This window comes from Leucopleurus acutus (assembly GCF_964270905.1).
Source record: "Leucopleurus acutus genome assembly, chromosome: 2".
Taxonomy (NCBI): Eukaryota; Metazoa; Chordata; class Mammalia; order Artiodactyla; family Delphinidae; genus Leucopleurus; species Leucopleurus acutus.
In genome coordinates, this window is record NC_139143.1 from 5,464,256 (window position 1) to 5,488,467 (window position 24,212).

The following is a 24,212-nucleotide window of genomic DNA, read 5'->3' on the forward strand; positions in this document are numbered from 1 at the left end:
TATTTTCCCTCCAAACCACACAGATAGTCCTACACGCATGCTCGTTGAGGTGCGTGCACGGTACTTTGGGGTTCTTACCTTTAGACAAGGTCACTGTCTGACACTGACTTATCAAAAAGCAGTTGGAAGGAAAAAGCTTGGTCCTTCAGGTTTGAGAACACGAGGTTTCCTTTTATTCTGTTTTCTGCCTCGGAAAGTGTTTCGACCTTAAGCAACACCTTACAAAGGGCAAGGACTTTAAACATAGCGCTCGGGGTGATTTAGTTAAAACGTTCTTCAAATGCTCCTAGAGGTTACTTTTGTCACATGTAGTGTCACAAAATGCAAAAAAAATACTCAGAAAGAGGAACAACCACATTTCAATGTTTATTTGTGGATGGTGAGTCGCTTTTTAACCATAGGTCTTTCCCATAACTTTCTCGAATCCATGACTGAAGGACAAAAAATGTGCATCTCCTCATAGATACAAACTAAAACCTTTCGCTACAGGAAGAGTGAGAGATGTGTCTATTTTTTTTTTTCTGTAGTTTCTGTGTGAAAAAAATGCAGTTGCCAGCTGATGGGCAAACTAAAAATGTGTCCCCAAGTTGCAAAGAGTACAGACTGTAAATGTCAGGCACTGGAGCTTTTCCCAGAAGTCGCATCCTCAGGAAGGTATTTTTCCTAATTATGAGGCTGAAATTATTGGCACAAGAAACACTGTTCCGTGATTGGCTAACATAATACAATAAAACAATGGTGTCAAGTTGAACCACTATGAACATCCATACAGTGGTCAAAGGAGTCCTTCCCACAGTTTCAGTGTGGTCCCAGTTGTAACCTGATGTCTCCAGGTTTGTCAGAAAAACACTCAGGTACAAGTGTCCCATTCGCAGTGTGTGGATCTCTTCCTCTAGAGACAGGATGGTCCTAAATCAGCCTTTCCATTGCAGGGGGAGCTGTCATGCTCCACATCTCCACGCGAGAGCCATCCTTTTCCTGACGGCTCGGGCTGTAGGACCCCTGAGTTGCCCTCTTGTTGGAGGCAATGACAGAGGCCACCACTGCCAGGAAGAGGATCAACAACAAGGCTAAAGTCACTGAACCGATGGCGGCGAAGACGTCTGAGAGCAAGTCGTCTGCCAACTGCAAGGATAGAAATAATTGTGATGTGAGTTACAGAGCAAAGGAGAACGTCCAGGTCAAGGAACTACCCTGGAATGGAAACCAAGCAGAGCGCAGGTGCCACTCAGTGCTGGAGAAAGATCAAGGTGTGGAAGGAAAGTCAGGTGTCCTTATTCCAAGATCATGAGAATGTGACTGTCTCTAGAGTCCAAGGTCTAGAGTCAGAAAGTGAGGCAGGAGACACCTACTGTGTCTACTCTGTGTCTTAATTTCAGTGACTGAGGTCATTTGTGTGACATCAAGGCCAAAAGATGAACCCGCACGTTTATTTGTAAAATAGTTCTGCATCTATAGAGATGTATGGCTCACAGTCTTTCGACTCCCTTGCAAAAAGTTCCGATTTTGCACTGAAAAAAAATTGTTTTACAGCCTTTCTCGGGAAAGGAAGAAAATTAAATTAGTTGGGTCTCATGGGAAAGATCTTGAGACATAGGCTGGGCTGCAATGAGCTGGTTTCCACAGTCATCGCTTTGACTTGGATTCGATGTGACAATTGAATGGTTGTGAAAACACACGTGCGCCACATGGAACCAAACCTGGGAACAGAAAACTGCAGGCAGAACCCCACATGGAGTAGCTGGGTCCTGGACTCTCAGGGGTGTGCCTTGGACAGAGTGGTTTGCCTAATGTTGATTCCAATGTGTTTGCCAAGCACTTTTTTAGCAATGGGTAAAATGAAACTGATTTAGTTGCATAGAAATATTAAAGACAGGACACAGTTGCTATTTGCATTTTTAACAGGTTTTCAAAGAAATATTTCTGTCAGGGTAAGTAAAAGCAGAAGTAAATTAGTTTACCTTCTCATTTAGCTTTCTGTAGGACCCATTCCCTGTTACCTAACCAAGCTACTGTTATAAATGTAATCTTTGTTAGTTTAATATCCTAGGGAATTTTAAACACCTTTGTTTTCCTTTGTGTTTTTACTTTGCTGTTGTTGTTCACTGTGCTTTGATTTAGCCATTATATAATTAATATAATCCTTTAATACTGTATCTCTTCATAATATTGTCTTGGGTATACTCACTATGAGCCTTGTTTGAATGTGCTTCATTAGTTTCCTCATTCATTCAACAATGCTTATTGACTATCTGCTATAAACACTGAACTGAACTAGGAGATAAAAATAGAAGGTAAGTTAAAGTCTGAAATCTGGAGCTCAGACATGCACACACAGATAATCATACATTATAAACACGTTATGATAATGTCATAAATGAACTGCACAGGGGTGTAGGTAGAGTAATATTGGAATGTGGCATGTGATTACCTTTTGAAGGATAAATGAACATTCAAATAGTTCGAGTGGGAAATTCTACTTGGATGAAACAATTTGAAATCAAAAGGGCAAGAGTATATAAAAGTCCTTAGAGTTTGGGGAAACAGTAGGAAATCCGGTGTGACGAAATGTATTGTCCATAAATGTGTACATTTGAGTGGGAAAAGGATTTTAAAAGTTGGTGAGAGACAGAACTACAAGGTAGATGAATCTGGACAAGAAATTTGAAGGCCACACTAAAATTCAGACTTGGTCCTGAGGTCAGTGGGAGCCAGTGAAGGTGTTTAAGTGAGAGCATGATATGATCAAGTCTGTGTTTCATTAAAACTTGGCTCTGGTAACAGGATGGAGGGTGGGTGGAAAGTGAAGGTGGGGCTGGAGGTGGAGGAAATAGTTTATTGTATTAGTTGTGGTGAGATGACCTCGGTCTAAGTTTGCCAGTGGAGTGAGACTCGAAGAGGAAAATGTGAGAGAGACTTGGGAGGCGGAGCCAGTCCACGGCAGACTGTGTGAGCGAGGCTGGGGGGAGCGGAGGGAAGACAAGAATGGTCACCACAGGAGGTGACCCTGTTGGCTGGGGTCTCATTAGCTGGGATAAGATACACAGGAGCAGAAACAGGCGTGCACGGGAAGACTGCCTTTAGGCTGGGAAAAGCTAGCGTCAGGTTCCTGGGCAACATTCAGGTGTGCGCTGCCACTCTCCACATTATTGTCTAAAATTCTGGGTCACAGCAACTTTTCCAGTTATTGGAGAAAAAGCATATAGAGTTTCATAGAATTCAGTCGTTCTTGAGAAAAATTGTTTACCTCAACTAGAGGGCAGGTTCTCCGGCCACACTGTGTGGCAATGACATCCTTTATCTGTAGGGATAACTGTGGGCTGGGACAGATGAATACAGCCATAGACCTGGCCTTGAAAGCTCAAGAGCCTGGGTCTCAGCAGGCAGATGGACCCCTTGGTGTTAGCTGGGGACCTCTAGATTGTCTAACCCTCTTGTTCCTGGATGCTGAATTCTCCTTAATCTGTCCAGTAAACTGTGTCATCTTTGGGAGTCAATGGTTGTTCTGCTGGGTGGGTGAGTTGGGAGGGTCCACACCCACACAGAGAGGAGACGGATCACTTGGTTTGCCTCTGTTTTCTAAACTTCTCCGGCGTCTTCTCATTTGGGCTGAGAATGATTGCACGGGGAAAGCTAATGCCGCCCAGACCCTCGCCCCTGCCACCCTGCAGCTGGAGAGGGAGGGGACATGGCAGGTATAGGCGCTGAGGTCTCGTTGGGACCCCAGTTCTGGCAGAACCAGAGGACTGGCAGAACCAGAGATCAGAGGACTGATCCCCTTCACTTATCTCGGGACCTGCGGGGAACCAAGGCTCTTGTCTGTAGAGGCTCCACTGCTCTCAGCAATGTGGAGAGAATGGAAGGGCCAGCTCCAGGCCCGAGAGAAACCCCCTGCCTCTACCGGCTGTGTGCTGAGTGGCGGGCCTCAGCCAGTCCCTGCAAGACCCTGGGTTTGATCACCTGTAACACCAGATCCTAGCATCTACTCCCAGGGATGGGAGTCAGGGACACAACACATGCAAAAGCCAAAGAGAATGTCCCAGAGTAAGTTCCCAGCACAGGAGAATGTGAGCAACCGCGAAGATGTGATGTATCACCTCGCTGACTTCATTCAATTCTGAAAGATGACGCAGAACTCCCTCAGTGCCTCGGGATACAGCCCGGGGGCCAACCTACAAACCTAACACGGCAATTCCGAGCTTCAGATAAAGTTTTGGATGAAATGGCTGGCCTAGCGATATCAGATAGGGCGCGTCGCTCGGCTTTGGTGGGGAGCTGAGGGAGTCAGTTTGAAATCGCCTCTGGAGGGCCCTTTGCTTTTGAATTCCCCTGGCTGAAAGGCCTTTTTTGCTCTGCTATTCTTCAACTGGGCTTAAAATACACAGCCCTGGAATGGATCCTTTGATAACTGAAACTGCTGGGACACAGGAACTGACAAGGCCGCCAGGTGTGGACCGTCCTGAAAAACAGCGTGAGTTTAAGGCCAGGGCTGTTTGGATGGGTTGTGCTGCTAATGCTGCACTTTTGAATAGCCTTTTTCAGAAAAGATAGACCCCAAATTCATGAAAATTTCATGTAAAATTACTTTTCAGATGGCTTATGCTGCAATCTGTATTGTCAACATCCCGCTTAAATGTACGTTTTATACATGATCACATTAAACTGTGGTGACTTGGAACTCCCCATCTGCAGAATGAAATAAATAGGTGCTTCATTTTTTTTCCTCCATGGAAGATTCATTCTGAAACATTGACTGGTTGTGGCCAAATGTGACCCAAGGCAAGGATGCACGCTGGCATTCTCAGGGGAAACTGCCAAAACTTATTTTGAAACTTCTCACCTGAGCCTAGGCTAGAACACGCTGGAAATACACATTAGCTTTTTTCCCTTAAACTCCAGAAGAGGAATTCTATGCTGTGATTCTCCTGGGGGAGACTGGAAACAGAATGCACTTGCGAAACAGACGGAAATGGGTTTGAATCCAGTTTTGCCACTGGTGTCCTACACTTATCTCTGCTGTTTGCCCACCTGTAAAGCGGGAGTGACAGTTCCTGCGTCCTAGGCTTGCTCTGAGACGTGGAGTATCCAGGTGTGTGGAGCTTCTCTGAGGGGCAGGCTCAGAAGGGAAGTCAGTCCTTGTGGCCGCTCCTGTTTAGCACTCTTCAGAGGGATGACCCTTCCCCGGCTGATTTCCCCGGTCCTGCTTGGGCGTCAGGACACCCACCAGATGCCACCCACTCTGGCAACAAGTCGGGACTCAGAGCCCAGCCTGGGAGCCGAGAGGGGCAGCCGCTGATCTGGAGCTGGCAGGGGCCTGGGCCATCTGGCCATCAGGGCCCACAGCCCCTCACTAGCTGACTGCTGGTCAGTTCATCTGATTTTGAAAACACGGAACGAGCTGGCTTGTCTGGAAAGGATAAGTAACGAGACTATCTCTGTCCTCAGCACCAGGATCCGCCTGTCATAATATTTAGGGCCAATTTGGAAAAAGGTGAAAATAATACACACATTGGAAGGAGCCTGGAAAAACAGGATATCTTAGGAAACTTGACCTCCTATTTCCAGGTGAAAGGAGGTGAAGACGTTAAAGCTTTGACTTGAGGTGAGGAAATTCTAGGACTGAGGCCATGGTTTCCCCCTTAGGGGCATATTTTTCTCACGTCGGATTTTGTAAAATCAGCAGAAGTACGTTTGTAGTTGAAAAAAGCAGAAATGTTGGGAGTTAAAAACTGGCTCCTGAAAAACACTAGGGTGGAGTGAATTCCCCAAATCCTTCTTAGAATTCAGTTTATATGTCCATTGTGTGGAAATATGTGGAGACAGTTGAAGACAGGAAGTTAGAATGTTTGGATGTGCTAGTTGATTACAGGTTATATTCCAGCTTCAATATGTGAGTTTCTGAAATGTGTGTGTGTGTGTGTGTGTGTGTGTGTGTGTGTGTAGTGTTACACAAGTACATAATAGTACGTTATGTACTATTATGAGCGTTAGTGATTAATGGGAAAAATACTTTAAAGATGTTGTGTTTTTACAAAGCTGGTTATAATATTTACCTTCCATCTGTGTATCTAAAGTGAAATGAGGACATCTCTTTGACTCTCATCCTTCAAATTAAAAATAAAGAAGAGATAGATGAGAGAGAGAGAGAGAGAGAGAGAGAGAGAGAGAGAGAGAGAGAGCAAGCAGTTCTTGTGAATCACTATTGTAACAAGTAGGTCTTCAATTTGGTGGATGGTAGAAAACTCCCACACAGACCTGGGTCCTTGAACTATCTCTTATTAGTGAATTGCTAGGAACAGCCGTTTCCATAGTAATATTGAATATGTGCCAGAACTCTGTTTTTAAAATGAATATTGCTGCAGCAGCCAATTTTCAACCATAAATACACTGTCCCCTTTACAGTTATAAGGGGGGAAACAGGGTACTGAGAAGCTGAAAGTGGGGCCTTGGGCAGCATCCTGGCACAGGGAGGGGACCACCCAGCAGGTGCTCCTGCCACCTTGTAAAATGCTCAGGACTGGGAAGCATGGCAGCCACGGAGCCCTCTCCAGGCAGCTGACGGCTGCAGGGACCAGGGGGGGCGTCTGAACTGCAAGCCCAGTAGCATTTTCTCCTTGGTGCTCCCATCTCTTCATCCGCTGCTCTGCCTCTCCCAGAAGACACACAGGCTCTCAAAGGAAGCCGACATAGTCTTTCAACCAATTCTCACCAAGTAATTACAGTTCCTTACAACTCTACTAATTGGGGACCGTCTTGACAGCCTGGTGATGGAGAAACCCGGCGACACGAGGTGGTTCCGGGCACCACCCCCACTCCCGGAGGGGTGCTGTCCTGGGAACCTTCTAATGCGATTTCCACATCAGGCCCCACCGAAGACGTTGGAATCGCTAGTGGAAATTTGGTACATGGGAGACAAATCAGAAAAGGAGCTGGTCCAGCACAAGGCTGCACGTTTGGGGTTGCAGCCCTAGTTGAAAGCATCGCTTCTTTCACAACTGACCACCAGCCCACGCATGACGTGTGTGGGCTTTTAGGGGAAGAGCACCATTATTCTGAGATTTGAGGGGTGCTGTGACACTGGTCATGAAGGGACACAGTTATTCTTGCATTCAGCAAATGGTTCTTGAACACGCCCTCTGTGTGAGCACAGTGGGAGCGAGAATACAGTGGTGAGCCCGGCAGTTCCCAACCTCACCCATCTAGTGTTGGGTCTGGAATTCTTGCCCCGATGTCTCACAAGCTCTTTCCTACTCAGGACACCACATTTTCAGCAGAAGCATAGATGTAGCTAGAAGTTTGGAGACACAGCTTTCCTATTCTCTCTCCTTAAGCAGGTGGTTTAAGTGATATAATTGTTCTCCTTGGAAGACCAGGTCTTATGAATAAAAATTCACTCTTTGCCTCATACAAGAACCAAATCCCAGCAGCCCAAACTCAGATTTCATTATGTTTTGGTAAATTCATTGTTTGAACATAATTGCTGCCCTTTCTGCTGACCCTGGGTCAGGGGAGTTACCAGATGTTGTACGCACAGAAACGTTTAAATTCCAGGTAGGGATTATCACATCCTGTCACCTTCTCAGGGAGGCCTTGCCTGATTGCCCTCTTTAACTGTAATCAGCTTCATCTCTCTCCAGCACGTCGCGCCCTGGGACACCTAACAGTTCACGGCGGAAGTCCCTCCCCTCCCAAGGCAGAAGTTCCATCAAGGTGCAGCTCCATCCTCTGCCTCCCAGCCCCTGGACCGGCATCCGTGCCCCAGGGACCCCGCGGTGATCGCCACTGGGCAGAAGGCTTGCCCAGCAGCACATGGCGAGCTCGCAACTTCATGCACAGAGCTTCTCCCCAGGGATTCCTGCAGGAGGACACCCTCAGCCTGTGACCCACAAGAGGAGAGACAGCCGCTCTCTAACTCCGCTGAAGGGTCAGGGCGCCTCGGAGGGGCTGCGGGCAGACACTGGGCGGCGGGGGGGGGGGGGGGGGGGGGCGGGGAGCGGGGGGTGCGGCAGATCAGAAACCACGTGATCAAAGAGTGAAGGGGGCTATTGTTATTCTATAACTTGGCTGCTATTCCTTTCTGTGGAATCCACCACAACGGTCTGCTTTCACCGTCTCCCGCACCAGAGCCCAGATGGGAATGTCATCAGGTGACACAAGCAGGAGATGCGAGAGATCATTTTTTTTTTTTTAATACCATTTTCTATGTGTGAAACATTCTTTTGGTCTCCGCTAGGTGACCCCCTGGACATTATCATGGCCCATTTTGGTCTCAGAAAACCTGGGTAGACAGTCATACTTCCTTTCCTTCTTTTTCTCTCCTTCTCTTTCTCTCTGCATTCCAGAAAACAGTGGTCGCCAGCTGAAGACTCGGGCTGTGTAGTGCGCACCACACTGTGAGCTGCACACACTTGTGTTTGTCAGTCGGACGCCCTTTCCATTTTCATTATTTTACACTGGGATCCACTCAGAACGCAGTCCCCTGCCCTTCCGCTCGGATTGCTCTCTTGTTCATTCTCAGGGTCGCAACCTGGTTAAGACAGTAACTGCCTCTTACGTGGCTGGTTAAACGGTCCTCTAGCCATCCGTTCTTGCCCCAGGATCTACCCCAGCCAGCCAGCCCTACAGAAAAAAAAAAAAAAAGAGCTTGCTTACCTGGCTGGGAAGCCCACGGATGCTAACCGCATCAGTCCTAACCGTGTCAAGCCTAACCTGCTGAGTTTTAAGTCAAGGCTCGTTTTGACTTTGCCCCCATTTCCCTGCGAAGGTCAGCATCAGCTACGCCCTGCACGTCTGCAAAGCGACTGTCCTTACCCGCCCTTCTCGAGCAGGAACCAGCCTCCTCCGCCCCTCCCCCAACCATGCCGCTCCTCCAGGTTGAACACGCCCTTTCAGGAGACCTCTCCTCTGCTCAGAGCACCCTGGGGCTTAGCTGCTCTTTGCAGTCCCCCCGGGCACCCCGCGGGCTCTCCTCCCAGCATCTCATTCCCGGAAGCCCAGGGCTCAGCCCCGTTTAGAAGAGCTGCGGCCCGGCCTGCCCGGCGTGAACTGTCCCGTGCAGTTGAACGTGCTGCCCTGTTCATCAGGGGTTAGGCCACCCTCCACCCCGCCCCTCAGGATTGTACGGATGAGTATCTGTTTCCTCTGGAACTTTCCGACACGACCAAGTGCAGTGCTTTGCACAGAGTGGCCGATCAATCGTTATTGACTCACCCACTGGTAGTGCTCGTGGCTCTGTTGAACGCCTTGATTCGATTCTTTTTTCGGTCGTCGGGAGACTTCTCTACTGCCGGGAGTTTATTGGTGGGGACATGGTTCACCCATTTGTTCATGCGCTCATTCACTCACGCATCGTCAGTGAACGCCGTCACCGTGGCAGGCAGCTCCCTGGGTCCTGGACACACGCGATCCAAAGGCATAGGCATCGCCTTCAGAGAGTTCACCGTGGAGTGATGGTCCCGGGCCGGGCGGCTACGCAAACCGCCACAGTTCAGGCGACCGGGTTAGAGGCGAGTATGAAGGAAAGAAAGGCGAGAAGGTGGACTTCATGACATGCTCCAGTTTTCTTAAAGGGAGCTGCTGGAAGAAGGAGGTGAGGAAGCGTGTTGAAGGCAGAAGGAAACACCACGATCCAGCGGGAGAGAGGAGAAGCGTGCCTGGGCCTTTCCTGCTTGCCTGGGAGGCCGGTGGAGGGAAGTGCTTCTTGCTTCTGCAGAGACCCACGCGGAGAAGCAGCAGTCCATGTGTCAGGAAAGTGTTCACCCAACCTGCGCAGTAACCACAACAGGTTCCCTTCCAGGAAGCTTCTCTCCTCTCCCTCAGCGAAGCAGAGGCCAGAATCGCACGCGCAGTTTCATAGATATTCTCTGCAGGTTCTTTCCTAGCACATCTGACCTACACCTCTTATAAGAAACCTATCAGCCTCATAGGCCAGGAGTCCTCTACTAACCTGGGTTTTGGAGGACACAGAAGGATTTAAATTTCTTTATACCCATTCTCTGACATGGTTTATAGATTTTAGAAGGTGATTGATAAGTATATCAATTGATTTTATACAACATTTCAAAAGCAAGAGAATATCCAGCAAACAAGTTAAAAAGGCAGGGGGACTTTTGAGATTAAATCATACTAAAATGATATGACAACTAACAACTAAATGCAATTGATTGCATCCTTCATCAAAAACAAAAATCTAAAGGACAATTTTGGGACAATTAGAGAAATCTGAACATGGATAGTATATGAGATGGTAAATTTCTTAAATGCCATACTGGTATATGGTTGTAGAAAGGAGTCCTCTTTCTTCGGAGACACTGACATATTTAGTGGTAAAGTGTTACAACGTCTGCAACCGACTTTCTAGAGCTAGAGCAAAAAATGTATGTATATAGAGGTAAGAAAGGGAGCAAAATATTAAAAAACTGTTGAAACTGGATGAAGGATATGTGTTCACTGCACTATTTTTTTTTTCTGATTTTCTTTAGCTTTCATTTTTTTTTCCAAAAAAGTTAGAAAAGTAATACTTTTAAAAATGATGTTACCGTGAAAATAATTCCTCTAAGCCCCCAATTTGTGGATCTTGCTTCTTCACTATCTGTTTGTTCTTCTGCTGCTCTGGGTCTTGCTGATTTCTCTCCCTGCTATACTTTTATTGCCTAGTAAATCTTATTCCCATCGACGGTTTTATCTCCCATCTCGACACTGAGACATTCATGGATCACATCACATGCCAGTTTCCTCACACATTTGGCCCTAACCCTCCTGCTGGAGCCTAACGCAGTGCCAGGCACACAGTGGGCGTCCGTGGACTTCCTCACCATCTCCTAGCATCGTCCTTCCTGACCTAAAAGCTGTACCTTGGCCCTTTCCTCACTTGGAATTCTTTCTTCTTACCAACTTTCTTCAGTCGGTGAAAAGCTGCTATTAATTCATTCTCACATTAAGCAGGAGAAAGAATGCCAAATCCCCAACATCCTTATGGCTTATCACATGTCCTTTTGGCAAAGGTAATCTAGCCTGTGTCATTGTATTTATTGCCCCCAAATCAGAACCAGTTGCCAGAGTAATGAAGGTCTATTGGTTTGTGTTGGCTTAATCCACGTCAGGGGGGCTTTAGGGGCATATAAGGATAATTTGACCAGCAAAAGGAAAGCCATAAAAATGATCAAAAACGCTAACAGATATGCTGAGAACACCAAGCTTGTTTTACTGAGGATTTATGGCCAACTTATCAGAAAATTATTTGGTCCAAGTCTACATTCAAATAGGTCCCTCAGTAATTCAGCAAAGATTCCAGCCTCTGAAAAAAACAGCCTCTATAATGAGATACTCCAGTAACGCCTAACTTGCAGCACATGTAGTTTAATTTTCAACAGTTGTGAGACTGCAGTAAATCCAGCTTTTGAATAACTAGTTCCACTGATACCTCAGACCTGCATTAAATTAGCAGAGCACGAAGATCAACAGCATCCTCTCTCCTGACATACCTGCGTCCGTGTTTATTAACCAAATCGAGCTTAAATGTCTGACCTCCCCCACATGGCAGCCGTGCCAGCGCCTGCTGGGTCCCAGCAGAAGTGAGTGCCAAGTCACCAGGCTCTGCCGCATGATGTCAGCTGTGCCCCAGGCCCAGCTCTGGAGGTTGTATTTTATTGACCAGACTCAAATTGGTTTCCCCTCGTGCAGGTGATAAAGTGTGGCATCAAGTCACCCATGTGAAATATATTACCTTAACTTTGACAGCTTGTCATTGAAGTCGTTGTTTATATAATCTATTGTGCCATTTACTCTATTCTTATTTTACAAAGCAACAATAGAAATGAAAACCCTTGCTTCCAGTGTTTCATGGATGAATGTCTATACCCTGTACCTTCTCTTAAAAAATCTCAGAAGTAGCTATTTCTATGGTCATTGTTGGTTTACATCAAATTATCAGACTTTCAGTTTCAAAGTCTGCCTCGTGGAAGATGAAAGAAGCATTGCATGCTTTAACTGGAATCCTTTCACAGTGCAGCTCTCTCCCTTCCAAATCGTTTTGAGACTTGCTACGTCTAAACGGGGAAGGAGCCTGCCATGCTGAGGTTGGTCGGATCCAAAGTGAACATTCCTAAAAATCTATGAGCTTGTCACCACTTAGAACACCAGGATATCTTACCACCAGCAAAGATAGAAACCTTCATATTGGGAAGATTGATTAAAGTAGTATTTAGTTTTAGAGCTAAGGAGTTCTTTCAGAAGTCAGGCTTTCAAATTCCAAATAAGCCATTTGGTAAAAGTCTATGGCAGGATTAAAACAAAACAAAACACAAACACAAAAACCTTATGTCTGAGTTTGATACTAGTCCACCTCAATGTCCCAAAATGCAACTGGGGGTGAAGATCTATTTACACTGGTATTGAGGATGTACAGCCTTCCTTCTTGGGGGGACAAAAATGAAGTCTAACAGCATTTAACTCAGTCTAAAAATCCTGCTGAACTACAGTTGCCCTATCTCTATGTATTAAAGTAGCATAGACTTTGACAGCCTATTATAAAATGAGACCAGACAATATAGCTGTGCTGGTTATTTTACACTTTTGGAGCTCTAGGTGTAGGTACACAGTAATTATGATATACAACGTGTCTGCATTGCCTTTTGAAATAACAGTTTAGGAGATTCTTGCCTGAGAAGTTCTCTTCCTTCCCTACAAAGGGCTCAAAGGACGAATCTTCTCCTTTTGCCACTGACTAATTTCTAGAGACTGTTTTAATAAGATGAAGATCAGATTCTGTTTCCTATCCAGTTCAGAGACCTTTTTAAGAAGGAATAAGACAACCTAGCTAACATGTTAAATTGTGTTTTAGTTCTATAATTTGTCATTAATATTCCAAAATATAAGGCTTTTCTCCGGATAAACTTTGCTGATTGCTGCATTTTCTCATATTCTGTGTCATACTGAAATTTTAATTATTTACATTTTTTTTTTCCTGAAGTTTGGAGTAATTGCCTAAAGAATATTCCCCTTACTAACTTAAATAATTTGAAACATGTGGAAATTTTGTTTTCTAAACTCCCAAAGAGACTGAGAACTGAGAATTCAAGCTATAAACTAAGCCTCTTCAGTTTTGTTGCTTCTTTTCCCAGACCCCAGATTAACACTTCTCTCCCACCTTTATAAAGTATTTCCCTTGGGTCTATAACTTTTCTATTCCACCACCATTTAGATGACTTGTCCTCAGGGATATGGCTGTGCTAAGAGCCTCGGGAAGAAAACCAAGATTAGTCACCAGGCTTGCAGAATCCTCCCCGATTCTGTTTACGAGGATGGCTGCCAATTCTCCAAACGTGCTCTGCACTCATGTTCTTTTCAGGGTCACTCTGCTCGCACAGCACAGATTAAACACACAGCCTCAGGACTCTCAGTGTTGTGAGGAGAAGCATTTACATTCCCCTGACAGCGCGGGGTGTCAAAGGAAGCCATCTGCTCTGATTTAACGACACAAGGGATAGCTACGGCTCTGAGAAGAGAAAGAGAGTTACAACGTGGCTCACCTCAGCCAACCACTCCTCTGTGCGGCGGACCTGGGGAGGAATCGCCTCCATATTAAGAGGCATTTTTATCCTTAGAGGTTCTTAGAGGTTGGCCCTCTACCCAATGGTTTCATTGTTCTCTTTTATTAAAATTTCTTTGCTACCGTTTTTTAGGCCTCTTCCCCTGGTCTCAGGAACCTAGAATAAATCTAGTATTTCTACTACAAGGTGGCAACTAGATCTTTGATTATTTGTACATTCTACCCGGGCCATTCATCTTTTTGATATTCTACAATGAGATCAGCTGTAAAACACTTTGGAACTAAAAGGTGGTACATAGGGGAAAAAGGAAAAGTAATTAAAACCTGAGGACTTAATCTGTCCCTGGCATCTGACAAGTCACCTCATTTTAATCTTCACACTAGTCTAATGATACAGAGATCATTGCCCTTAATTAAAAGATCTTTTAAGCAATTTGTCCCAAGTAACAAATTACTTAAGCAGCAGATCTGGTACCCAAATGGTCAGGGCTTGTTCAGTTATGCACAGATGCATCCTGGGTAGAGCACTATATAGCTGTAACCCCAAATCTACCCTGAATTTCAACTAAGTTGTTTGACATATTTACACACTGAGAGATGAGTAATAATAGTTATTTTACACTTCAGGTCTCTTGCTATGGACAGCACTTATATAACCAGCTGCGTTTCCCTGCTTGTCGGTGTTGGTTTAATTTTTTGGGACTTTGCATGTCAGAATAAACTCCAACAAAGTAGGCTGAGAGGTGGAAGGATTTTGTTTGTGAGTTCTAGGAAGGTGCCCAGCACACAGTGGCTGTCTGGGAGGTAAGCTGTCTCTATATACTGTGCTTGCATAGACCCTGAAAACTCCAGGGGGAGAACAAAGAAAAGGACCCATAATTCACAACTTTCAGTCCCATGCTTTTAACACCCCAGCATGTCTATCAAGAAATAAAACAAGGAAACAATGCAGAAAATCTCCCAGGGTTGTTGCTTGTATAAAACAGCCCTGTGCTACCCTCCAGTTTCAACACAATGTTATCAGGCGATGATTAAGAAGGTAGCTGTTTCCTCGCTTCTCAGTGTCAGAAAACAAGGTATCAAGCCAACAACTCCCTTTGTAGGTGCAGCACTGAGATTGCAGCCACATAGTGCTTCCAACTGTAAATATTAATGGTGAAGGAAAGAAAGAGATCTTCCCTGGCTCTGGGCTGCCTGAGCTCAGCAGATTACATGACACTCTGGCATGATTTGCTGAGATGTAGAAAATTGAACTTCTTGTTAACAAGTTTCCATGTATTTTTTACTCCATCAGCAGGTTCTTGAATCAATGCCTAGATTAGGTTTGACTAACATCAGCACAATTTGACTTTGATGGAAAGTTTAAAATTTATAATTAAAAATTGTACATCCATTTGCTAATTTCCAAGTAAAAGGAGCTAATCCTTCTGGAAGCTATAGCATTTATACCTGGTTCCCCAAAGTTCTTTTGCTTCCTCCTGGATGAAGAAGTCTATAATGCTTTTAGGACACTGGGGAACACTTAGGGGCAAACTAAGAAGGCCTTTTACATTTCACCCACTGCCAAAGGATTTAAGGTTTCCATGAGCTTGGAAGAATGACAGGGTTGTTTTTATACTCCTTTTGAGACACGAATTTCAAAACCATTATATAGGAGCTCCTATTTTCTTGTAGATTTAAAAAAGTGGACTCAACACTGTTTATGTGAAAACACGCATGCATATTTTACTCTATATAAAGTATATAAGTATGATTTATAGTTCCTGCACTCAGTAAATGCCGGTTGATGAGGATGGTGATACAGGAGTCCCTAAAATGCACTTAAGCTGTCCCACTGCAATGGCACATTACTACCCATAAAGTCTGGCGCAAAAATGTTATCCTACACTACCATGTACAAAATCAAGGAAGGCAGCATTACCTGTGTACAAAATGTTATAAAGTCTACCTACTTTTATTTATAAGAACATGCTTTGGGGCTTCACTGGTGGCGCAGTAGTTGAGAGTCCGCCTGCCAATGCAGGGGACACGGGTTCGTGCCCCGGTCCGGGAGGATCCCACATGCCGCGGAGCGGCTGGGCCTGTGAGCCATGGCCGCTAAGCCTGTGCGTCCGGAGCCTGTGCTCCGCAATGGAAGAGGCCACACAGTGAGAGGCCCGCGTATAGCCCCCCCACCCCCCCAAAAAAAGAACACGCTTTGAATTGTGTAGCAAAAATTCTAATTGGCGTATTCTCGGCCATGGACTCCTACAGTTCATTACATGCCATGTGTCTGTCTTATTGTGTGATTTCAAGATCCAAACTTTTCTATATTTAGAAAGCTGCACTCAAACAGAATATAGCATCTTCTTCTCTCCTGTCAACTTCAGAGTTCATGACACACTGTAGGTGCTCGAGTTATTTTTGACTGAATTGACAAATTAGATAGCATTGTAAAACAAATGCAAAAGCAAACTTGACATAGATGACGAGCAGCTCCTGATCTATCCAGGTGATACTTGGTTTACTTGTCAGGTAGAGAGGAAGACCTGGTAGATCTGCGTGTCAAGGCCCACCTGGGCCTCACTTTGAACTCAGAGAACTCAGCAGGAGCCTGTCATTGTAACTGCAATCTGTGACCACTGGAATGAGTAAATCAGTGAACAAATACCTTAAAAGGGAATTGGGCCAAGGATGGTGTCCTCGTCAAACCTGCTCTAGCTAACAGTGCCATGTGAGCTAATAAGCGGGACACAGCCTACTCCTCCCTCCCAGAATATTTTAGTTGATCAGGGAGCCACTCAAATGCTTTGCCCTTTGTAAATGCACATCACCTTCGTGACTCTCACAATGCCTCCCAGGCTCTTTACATCCCAGAATGCCTCTGTACAAAGGTGCACGTTATAGTCCCAACCCGCCTCCACCGCTGTGGTGGGAATCCTGCCAAGCATGCCACCATTTCTGTCTCAGGGCAGAAGACAAATTATATGCAATTACTCAGAACCTGTACCTCTTGAGCTCACCCCACAAGGTGAGTGGGAAGCTCAAAGTCATCACTTAGGGTTCTGCAAATACGATATTAAACTGAGATGCTTATATTGGTTTCTGTAATTCAAGAGCATTTATTTTGGTAATTTAAGTGGCAATGGAGTTATCCCACTTCAAACACACATGACCTTTACCCTCAAGAAGCTGCAAATTAGGATAATGTACATACTGCCAGCTGTGAATATCTTTAGCATTCACAGGACTTAATTGGTAAAAATAAACAGGTACTGGATTCCATGAGAGCCACAGAGGAGATTTTACAATCTATTTTCCATTTCCATTTTTTCATTTTCTCCCTGGAAATGTTCTTCAAAACATTCCAGAGTTCCCTGGATGCAGTTTGTCTCATGAAAAACTTGCATTTCTTTAAACTATATATAATGGTACCTATTTCAAACACCCATTTTACAATTAAGAAATGCTAACATTTCTGAAATATTTGGGTAGGGCAGTCTGCTTAAAAACAATCTCCAAGTGTTGTGTTTTATAATTTAGGAAACAGAAACCCAAGATTGTATTTTGGAGAAAAATCAGTGTTGAGTCTGAGTAAATCACTTAACTTGTTTGGGCCTTAGTTTTGGCATCTGTAAAGTGGCAACAACATTCCTACTGATGTTAAGATTAAATGAGATACTACACGTTGGGCACTTTTGATCATCAGGACAGCTCGACATCAGAGAAGGCCCAGCTCCCGTAGGAAGAGACACCAGGGGGCCCTGGTCACCTGGTCCCTGAGCCAGTGGGGTTTCCTGGGCTGGTGACTCTTCTTGGGCAGTTGATGGTCCACTTTCAGAAACTTCTGGCTTCCTTAGCTCTGAAAATAGATGGCACTAACCACAGAAATGCTTCAACCACCTCCTGCTTGGTCTAGGGTACATTTTATAAGGATTTGCACAATTGGGATATTTTAAAAAAGTGACTAAATGTATTTATTAATTTTATGTACTTTAAGATGATGAATGATAGCAGCATTAGTCTATAGCCTCAAAGAATCTTTTCTTCATGGTGCTGATCAAGGGAATTTGCTCAATTTTTAGGGAAGGGAGACAATCTGAATCTCCTCAGACCAAAACATGCCTTTGGTCCTTTGAGAAGAAAAGGGAGAGCATCATGGGCCTGAAAATCCTCAATTAATGAATAAGAACTTTAGAAAGATACAAATGAAGTTTAAAAAAGATGCTTAAAGCCAATCATAGTTAACAAAACGATGCCTAGAGGAAATTTTAATTGGTAGAAATCAAAAATTAAGTTAAAGAATATGTGCCTTTAATAAGCTAGTGAAAAAACAGCCCCCCACCCCACCAAATCTATTCAACAAAACTTCCTGCCTGAACAGCATTATTAAAAAAAAAAAATAGAACATCTGAAACAAGGAACAGTTTGTATTAGTTTGAGTTCTAATAGGAAAGAATAAGACTGAGAATATCATTGAGGCGTTTTCATCAGTCAAATAAAACCATCATTAGAGAAAGGTGCTACCATTTTTTGGTGGAAGGTAATCCTTCTAATCAAAGTGAGTGGCAGCCCACAGATAATCACAACCTATTGGTAACAATTTAGAGGAAAGCATGGAGAGGCCTAAATCATGTTACTAGGAAATGACTCTTCCTTCTAGGGCTGGATTTCAACAGGAGCTTGGATCCATAATCTTGCCCTAGCTTGAATTTATCTGATTTTACATCCCATCACTTCCCAGCATCCTTCATCTGTCCTAGTCAGGCCTGGTCACTCTGTGTACTTCACATCATCCAAACTTTGTTCCCACAATCGCATCTTTTCTTGTGACCTTCCTTCTCTCTTGAATGCTCTCCCGTTTTCTGTCCTCCAAATAATCTTTCTCGTATTTTATGGCCTCTTTTAATTCCCATAACCTCCATGAAAACTCCCCCTCTTGGAATAGCTCATAGTGACCAGACTTCTGTGAATTCATACTGTGCTTTTACTCAGTAACATAAATTAGGGGCTGTTTTCAATATGTCTTGTAGTTTCTCTTTTTCCTCTGAAACTAGATTGTTGTTTTCTTGAAATTCTTAGAGCAGGGATTATAGATTCTGTTTCCCTGATTCCCTGCCCTCCTTCCTCGCGCCCTGTGTCCAGCCCACTGTCAGACAGGTTGTAGAAATGCATGCGTGGATGCGGTGGTTACTTCTTTGACTCTCGGGGGCAGGCGACGGCACTGACTCGGCAGTTCCCTGCGTCGTCGCGGGACGTGTGCAAGGACAAAACTTTGGATTTCCTGCTGAGAGGCCCAGAATGTCAGCTCATCCCACGGGAGCAGTTACTGAAGAAGAAGGTGGCTCAGAGGGAGGATAAGTTGGCAATGAGGAGGAGGGAGTGGACGGCTCAAACCCTCAGGTGCAGCTGAATTCGAAAAGGGTAGAACATTTGGGCATTTCTTTGTGAGGCTTGTCTGACCAGACAAATTGTGAAAAATGATAAGCTTTGGTCTTGCTAATGGTGTTCTCGGGGCAAATATGGGCATTTCATCCACGTCCCCGGGCACGTGTGGCAGCCGTAGGGCCCTTTCTACTTGGGAAGAACTCTAGCTCCTTCCCAGGTCCTCCTTTTCTCCTGGCACCAGCTGAATTTCTTTGGCATCTTTCCCTCTCTCATTGCGTAGGGCTCTTCAACAGTCAGTCCGATGTTCATCGTCTTTTGGGATCAGTGCCATAAATCTCCCTCCCTGTCTTAGGTCTTTAAAGCCTCTTTCTGTTGATCCCGAAGGAAGTTTATGGCTCTGATGGCTCTTCTCCAGGTTTCCTTTCTCAAACCCTTGAGAGGCAGATGCAGTTATACAAAGAAGAATTCATGATCATCTAGGCAGTGGGTAATCATAAACGCAGCATGGCCCTTACACACGAACGAGAACTTGGGATCCTGAGCTCTCTTTGCTAGCAGGCACACAACTTTATTTGTGACTTAATTTCTTCTGTGAAAACCAATTTAATTAGCCCTTTGGTAACAAACAATCAAACAAAACCAAAAATCATGTCAGGAAAACATGAGTTTTTGTTTTGTTAAGAAAACTCCTGCTCATTCTAAGACCTGGGTCAATTATCTTCCATGCGTAACTCTCCCTGCCCTCCCCACCTCTGTGTAAACCCCATACCACAAATCATTCATTCGTCCATCTATTTATGCCTTCAGTAAGAACTGAAGCACCTGCTCTGCCAGGCAGGATTGCCAGGCACTGAGGTTTCAAAGTTAAACAGCCTTCCTGAAGCTCACAGCCTCGAGGAGCATCTGCACCATTGCTCCTGGGTAAGTGGGGCACACGACCCAGAGCCTGGATGCTCGGTGCTACACCTTCTGAACTGGATCTGCTTGGGAAAGGTGTGCTTAACCTCTGACTTTGTGTTCTCATCAGTAAAATGGGAAGATAATACCACCTAAGTCTCGGCATTTTTGTGACAAATAATTAAGATAATGTGTGAGATGCCCTTAGCACAGTGGCTGGCTCAGAGTAAGCTCTACAGTTATTAAACTTTATTAGCCTTGTTACCATTAAATGTTACGATGGAGGTGTGTTTGGGATGGTGTGGGAGCATGAAGGCACTCCCAGCCCTGATGGGGAGGGAGAAGAGAAAGGAAGCCTTCACTGGCAAGTTCTGAGCACATATATACTTGACCAGGCAAAGAAGGATGAAATGAGAATTCAAAGCTCACAGAGCAAAGAGCAACAGATTCTTTAAAATGCCTTTTTTCAAAGTTGCAACAGCGGTCAGTTCCTACTGGTTTTAGAGGAGGTGAATTAAAAGGACATGGATTTTAACAATTCAACATATTCATCTTTGAAGAGAAGAAAACTTACACTCCTCTCCTGAATTACTAAGATTTTTAGGGCCCCTATCCATTCTGCTATAATGGAATGCTTTCCTAAAAGCAAAGAGGAAGTCAAATTAAATATATCCCGGAGGGCTGCTCTGAGAGCGTCCTTGGGTGTCCACGTGACTATGTTAGAGGTGAGAGCCCACATCTTTATGAATCTAAGCTTCCTCTGGGAAATGGTTCAGGAAAGAGCCAATTTATATCAAATTTCACTTCAACATGAGTAATAGGGTTTCTGTGCATTTGTTTCTTGGATGGAAGTAACGTTCCCCTAACGGAGAATGTAGATCACTTATCCTCAAGACACTACCATCACCAAAGGGGTTACTAAAGACCAAGCCTTGCCTTTTTCGTTCTGTGAATTTGGCGGGGAAAATGGGCCAACTTTCTGTACTTAATATACGCACTATCAGTTTCATCTTAATTTTAATAACTATGGGACAGGCTGAATACACACACATATACACAAACGGTTCTCAAAGTTAGAAACTGCCACTTTGAACTCACCTCAAAAACACTTCATTCATTATATTGGTTAGTTAATATTTATTATCTACTATACACGACATCAAGTTGGCTATTGAAAAATTTGAGGGAACATACTAGCTTTAAAACAGATGTTTTCCTGAGTTTTAGGTATCAACCAGAGTGATTTCATTCATTCATCAGAAATTAATATGTGCTTTGCCACTTTGAATAACAAATATATGGGTACCTCAAATTTCCTTTATAACATAGTCTTGCTATCAGCATAGGATTATCAAAAAATGTTAGGGGAAGTGGGTGGGAGTAATATTATTCAGAGATTTATGTGCAACTAAATTAAAGTCAGGTAGACAATGAAACAATCATGAATATGCTTTCCAAATGATCAAATATATTTCTTTGCAAATAGCCTGTTTGTTTTTGGAGGAGTTATATTTAATACGGTGCTTTCTTCCTCTATACAGTTAGTCTCCAATAGATTTCCATCCCACGTGAAATAATCTGTGGTCCAGTCATTACAATGTGAGAAGAAGATAATAGCCATGATCCTTATGCCTTTCTAGAAGGAAAGAATTTTTCTATTTTTATCAAGGTTGGGAAAATAATATACATATAACCCATAAATATACATTATGAGTCACAAAAGTGTCAAGGAAAAATAAAGTTAAAACAAGTACGAATTTCAAGTCAGGTATCTTGATATTTAAATTTGTTCACATATGAAATCTCCTAGAGTGTGCCTAGTTTTTGGCTCTCCCAAAAAAGATTAGCAATGGATTCAGTGAGCTGCAGCCTCCTTTCCTAAAGCCAGTATAAGTCAGTCGAGAAGAAAATCCATACTGTATGAGAATTTACACACTCCATTTTTGAAAAGAAAAATTAGGAGAAACTAAATTCATGTTATGTTGAACTAGACGACATCATGATATTCACTTGCATAATAGTAGTCTTCAGTTTTGTTGATCACAACTCTGTTTTTAATAGACGGAACCAATGCCAAAAGTTTTTCTTGAGTAAAAAGCAAGCGGAATAACTCAAGAAAACGGTAACAAGATGCAATCAACTTCATTATTCACTTTGAGTCATTTTGGTAAGTTAATTGGTTTGTAACGTGGTCATCTGATTTCTAAAATGATCTGTGATCGACTTCAGTGACATTCTGAAGAGAACGGAAGTGTGTCAGGTAGAGATGATGCTTCTCCGGGGGGAATAACTAGGATGTGTCTCGGTTTTCCTAGAACAATGTCAGTTCAGGCTGTTGTGCCAATGTAATTATGAATAGTGCTTCCTTTCCCTCTCAAAGTATTCCAGTTGAACAATAAGTAGTACAGTCACCCGTGTCATAACCAACACACGACATTACGTTCACTTCAAATATCTCCATGGTTTACAGAATTGGAGAACTGTGTGGGTGGAGCTATACGTGGAAGTCACCCAGTTCCCTTAGTCCAAGCTCTTCAGAGCAGGAGCGTGTCTTTTGCGTCTATTTTAGTTTCTCACCAAGCTTGGCTCAGAGCCTTGTTTATAGCAGACCCTTGATAATGGTGGATGAATGGGTAAATAGCTGATTTTAGAAATCAGTTTCCACAAAGTCCAATATTGTAGCAAAAGGCAAGGATCACTTCAGGGAGATTCTTTTTTTTTTTTTAATGATGAGAACTGATTTGACAGGTAGCTAAAAAGCTGTATGATTTGGTTAGCTAGTCAACTCAGCAGCAGACTTCAACCTGCTTATTTCCCTCTGCTGTCTGTGGTTTAACACCAACCAATTAATTCACTTACGCCTGCAATCCAGGAGCCCTGCTCCCTATCGCTGGTTTCCGTTCTACTTTGGACACATGAAGAAATGTGTTCTGACATGAAGAAATGTGTTCTGAAGGTGAAACTCTATGTTACATGATTTCTGTGAAGCCGGTGGCGATGACCTCACATTAAGAAATGAAGAGCATTAATTATAGTTGGTGAAGCAGAAATCTTAATAATGTGTGAAAAGATGAAAGGAAAACAGATTAGTGAACTGAATCAGACCTGATTTCAGTGATTGAGATACATCAAAATAACATTTAAGAACCTTTTCCTGTGTTAGTGCTATATTTACTCCTTCCTGAATGCTAATTAGCGGAAACTCAGTGAAAAGTGACGGGGCTTTTTAAAACTGTGATTTGAAGAGAATGTCATTCTGGGTGCCTCTTTCCTGAAAGTCAAATTGAGAGCCCAGAGAGACTGCTGTTCAGAGAAAGATGCTGTGCCCTTGGCCAGTGCTCTGTTCCCATCAGGAGCCCGAGGATGTGGGCCGGTTGGCGTCACCCTTGACATCAGCCTTCTGGATCAAACACAACCCTAAACCTCTCAGAAACCGTGCATGACCCTGTCATCCACAAACAACCCCAAGTCCCTGCCGAGTTTATTTTTCTTTTCTGCTTTGCTCTCTTAATTTAATGAATTTTGTTTATTAGTATAAAGAAGAATTTCCTATCACTTGCTAGATTTACTGTGTTTCAATGAATGGTTCCCACCCTGAAAATCTGGGACTTTCTGAACAGGTTCCCTCAATCAGGCCATCTATTCATTTACATGAATGTTCAGACTCTTCATTTAGCCAGAATAAAGAGGAATTTTGTTGTTAGACCCATCTGCCCACTCCTCAAATCCCCTGTGTTCTATTACACAGTCACCTCCATTTTCCTTCTAGAGGTGTCGCAAACAGTCATAGGCACCAAAGTTTCAGGGTTGAATTGGAAAGAAGTTCCTGTTTGGTTTTCAAAACCATTCTTGATGATGGCTAACATTTTTTATTTTTGTCAATTTGGACCACAATAACAAAGGAACTCCTGCTAATTATCACTACATCCTCTTCCTAATTGGTAATCTCAAACCTTTCTTTAGCATGAGAAATGGAAGACTCTGATGAACCCAAGCTCTGATGTTTCCTATATATTTGGCCTTGAGCAATTCAGGTAACCTCTTTAAGTCTCTATTTATCTATAAATAAAGATAATAATGCCTCTCAGCGTGATTATGAGAGGGAGAAACTGGAGTTATTAATGTAAGTAGTAGAAAATGTGACAATTTTTTTTTTTTTTTTTTTTTTTTTTGCGGTACGCGGGCCTCTCACTGTTGTGGCCTCTCCCGTTGCGGAGCACAGGCTCCGGACGCGCAGGCTTAGCGGCCATGGCTCACGGGCCCAGCCGCTCCGCAGCATGTGGGATCTTCCCAGACCGGGGCACGAACCTGGGTCCCCTGCATCGGCAGGTGGACTCTCAACCACTGCGCCACCAGCGAAGCCCGAAAATGTGACAATTTTTAACCTCCCACCAAAGAA

General features: G+C 43.9%; 1 protein-coding gene across 1 annotated transcript in view; it reads right to left on the reverse strand.

The window, feature by feature from the left end:
* Positions 1-909: 909 nt before the first annotated feature.
* The window catches only part of CRB1 (crumbs cell polarity complex component 1), a gene marked incomplete at both ends in the record, with an annotated part of 267,126 nt that continues 243,823 nt past the window's right edge, over positions 910-24,212 (reverse strand). Inside the window, one exon of the mRNA XM_082865367.1 lies at positions 910-1,125. Within this exon, the coding sequence (XP_082721493.1) occupies positions 910-1,125 (216 nt within the window). The remainder of the gene's footprint in view (positions 1,126-24,212) is intronic.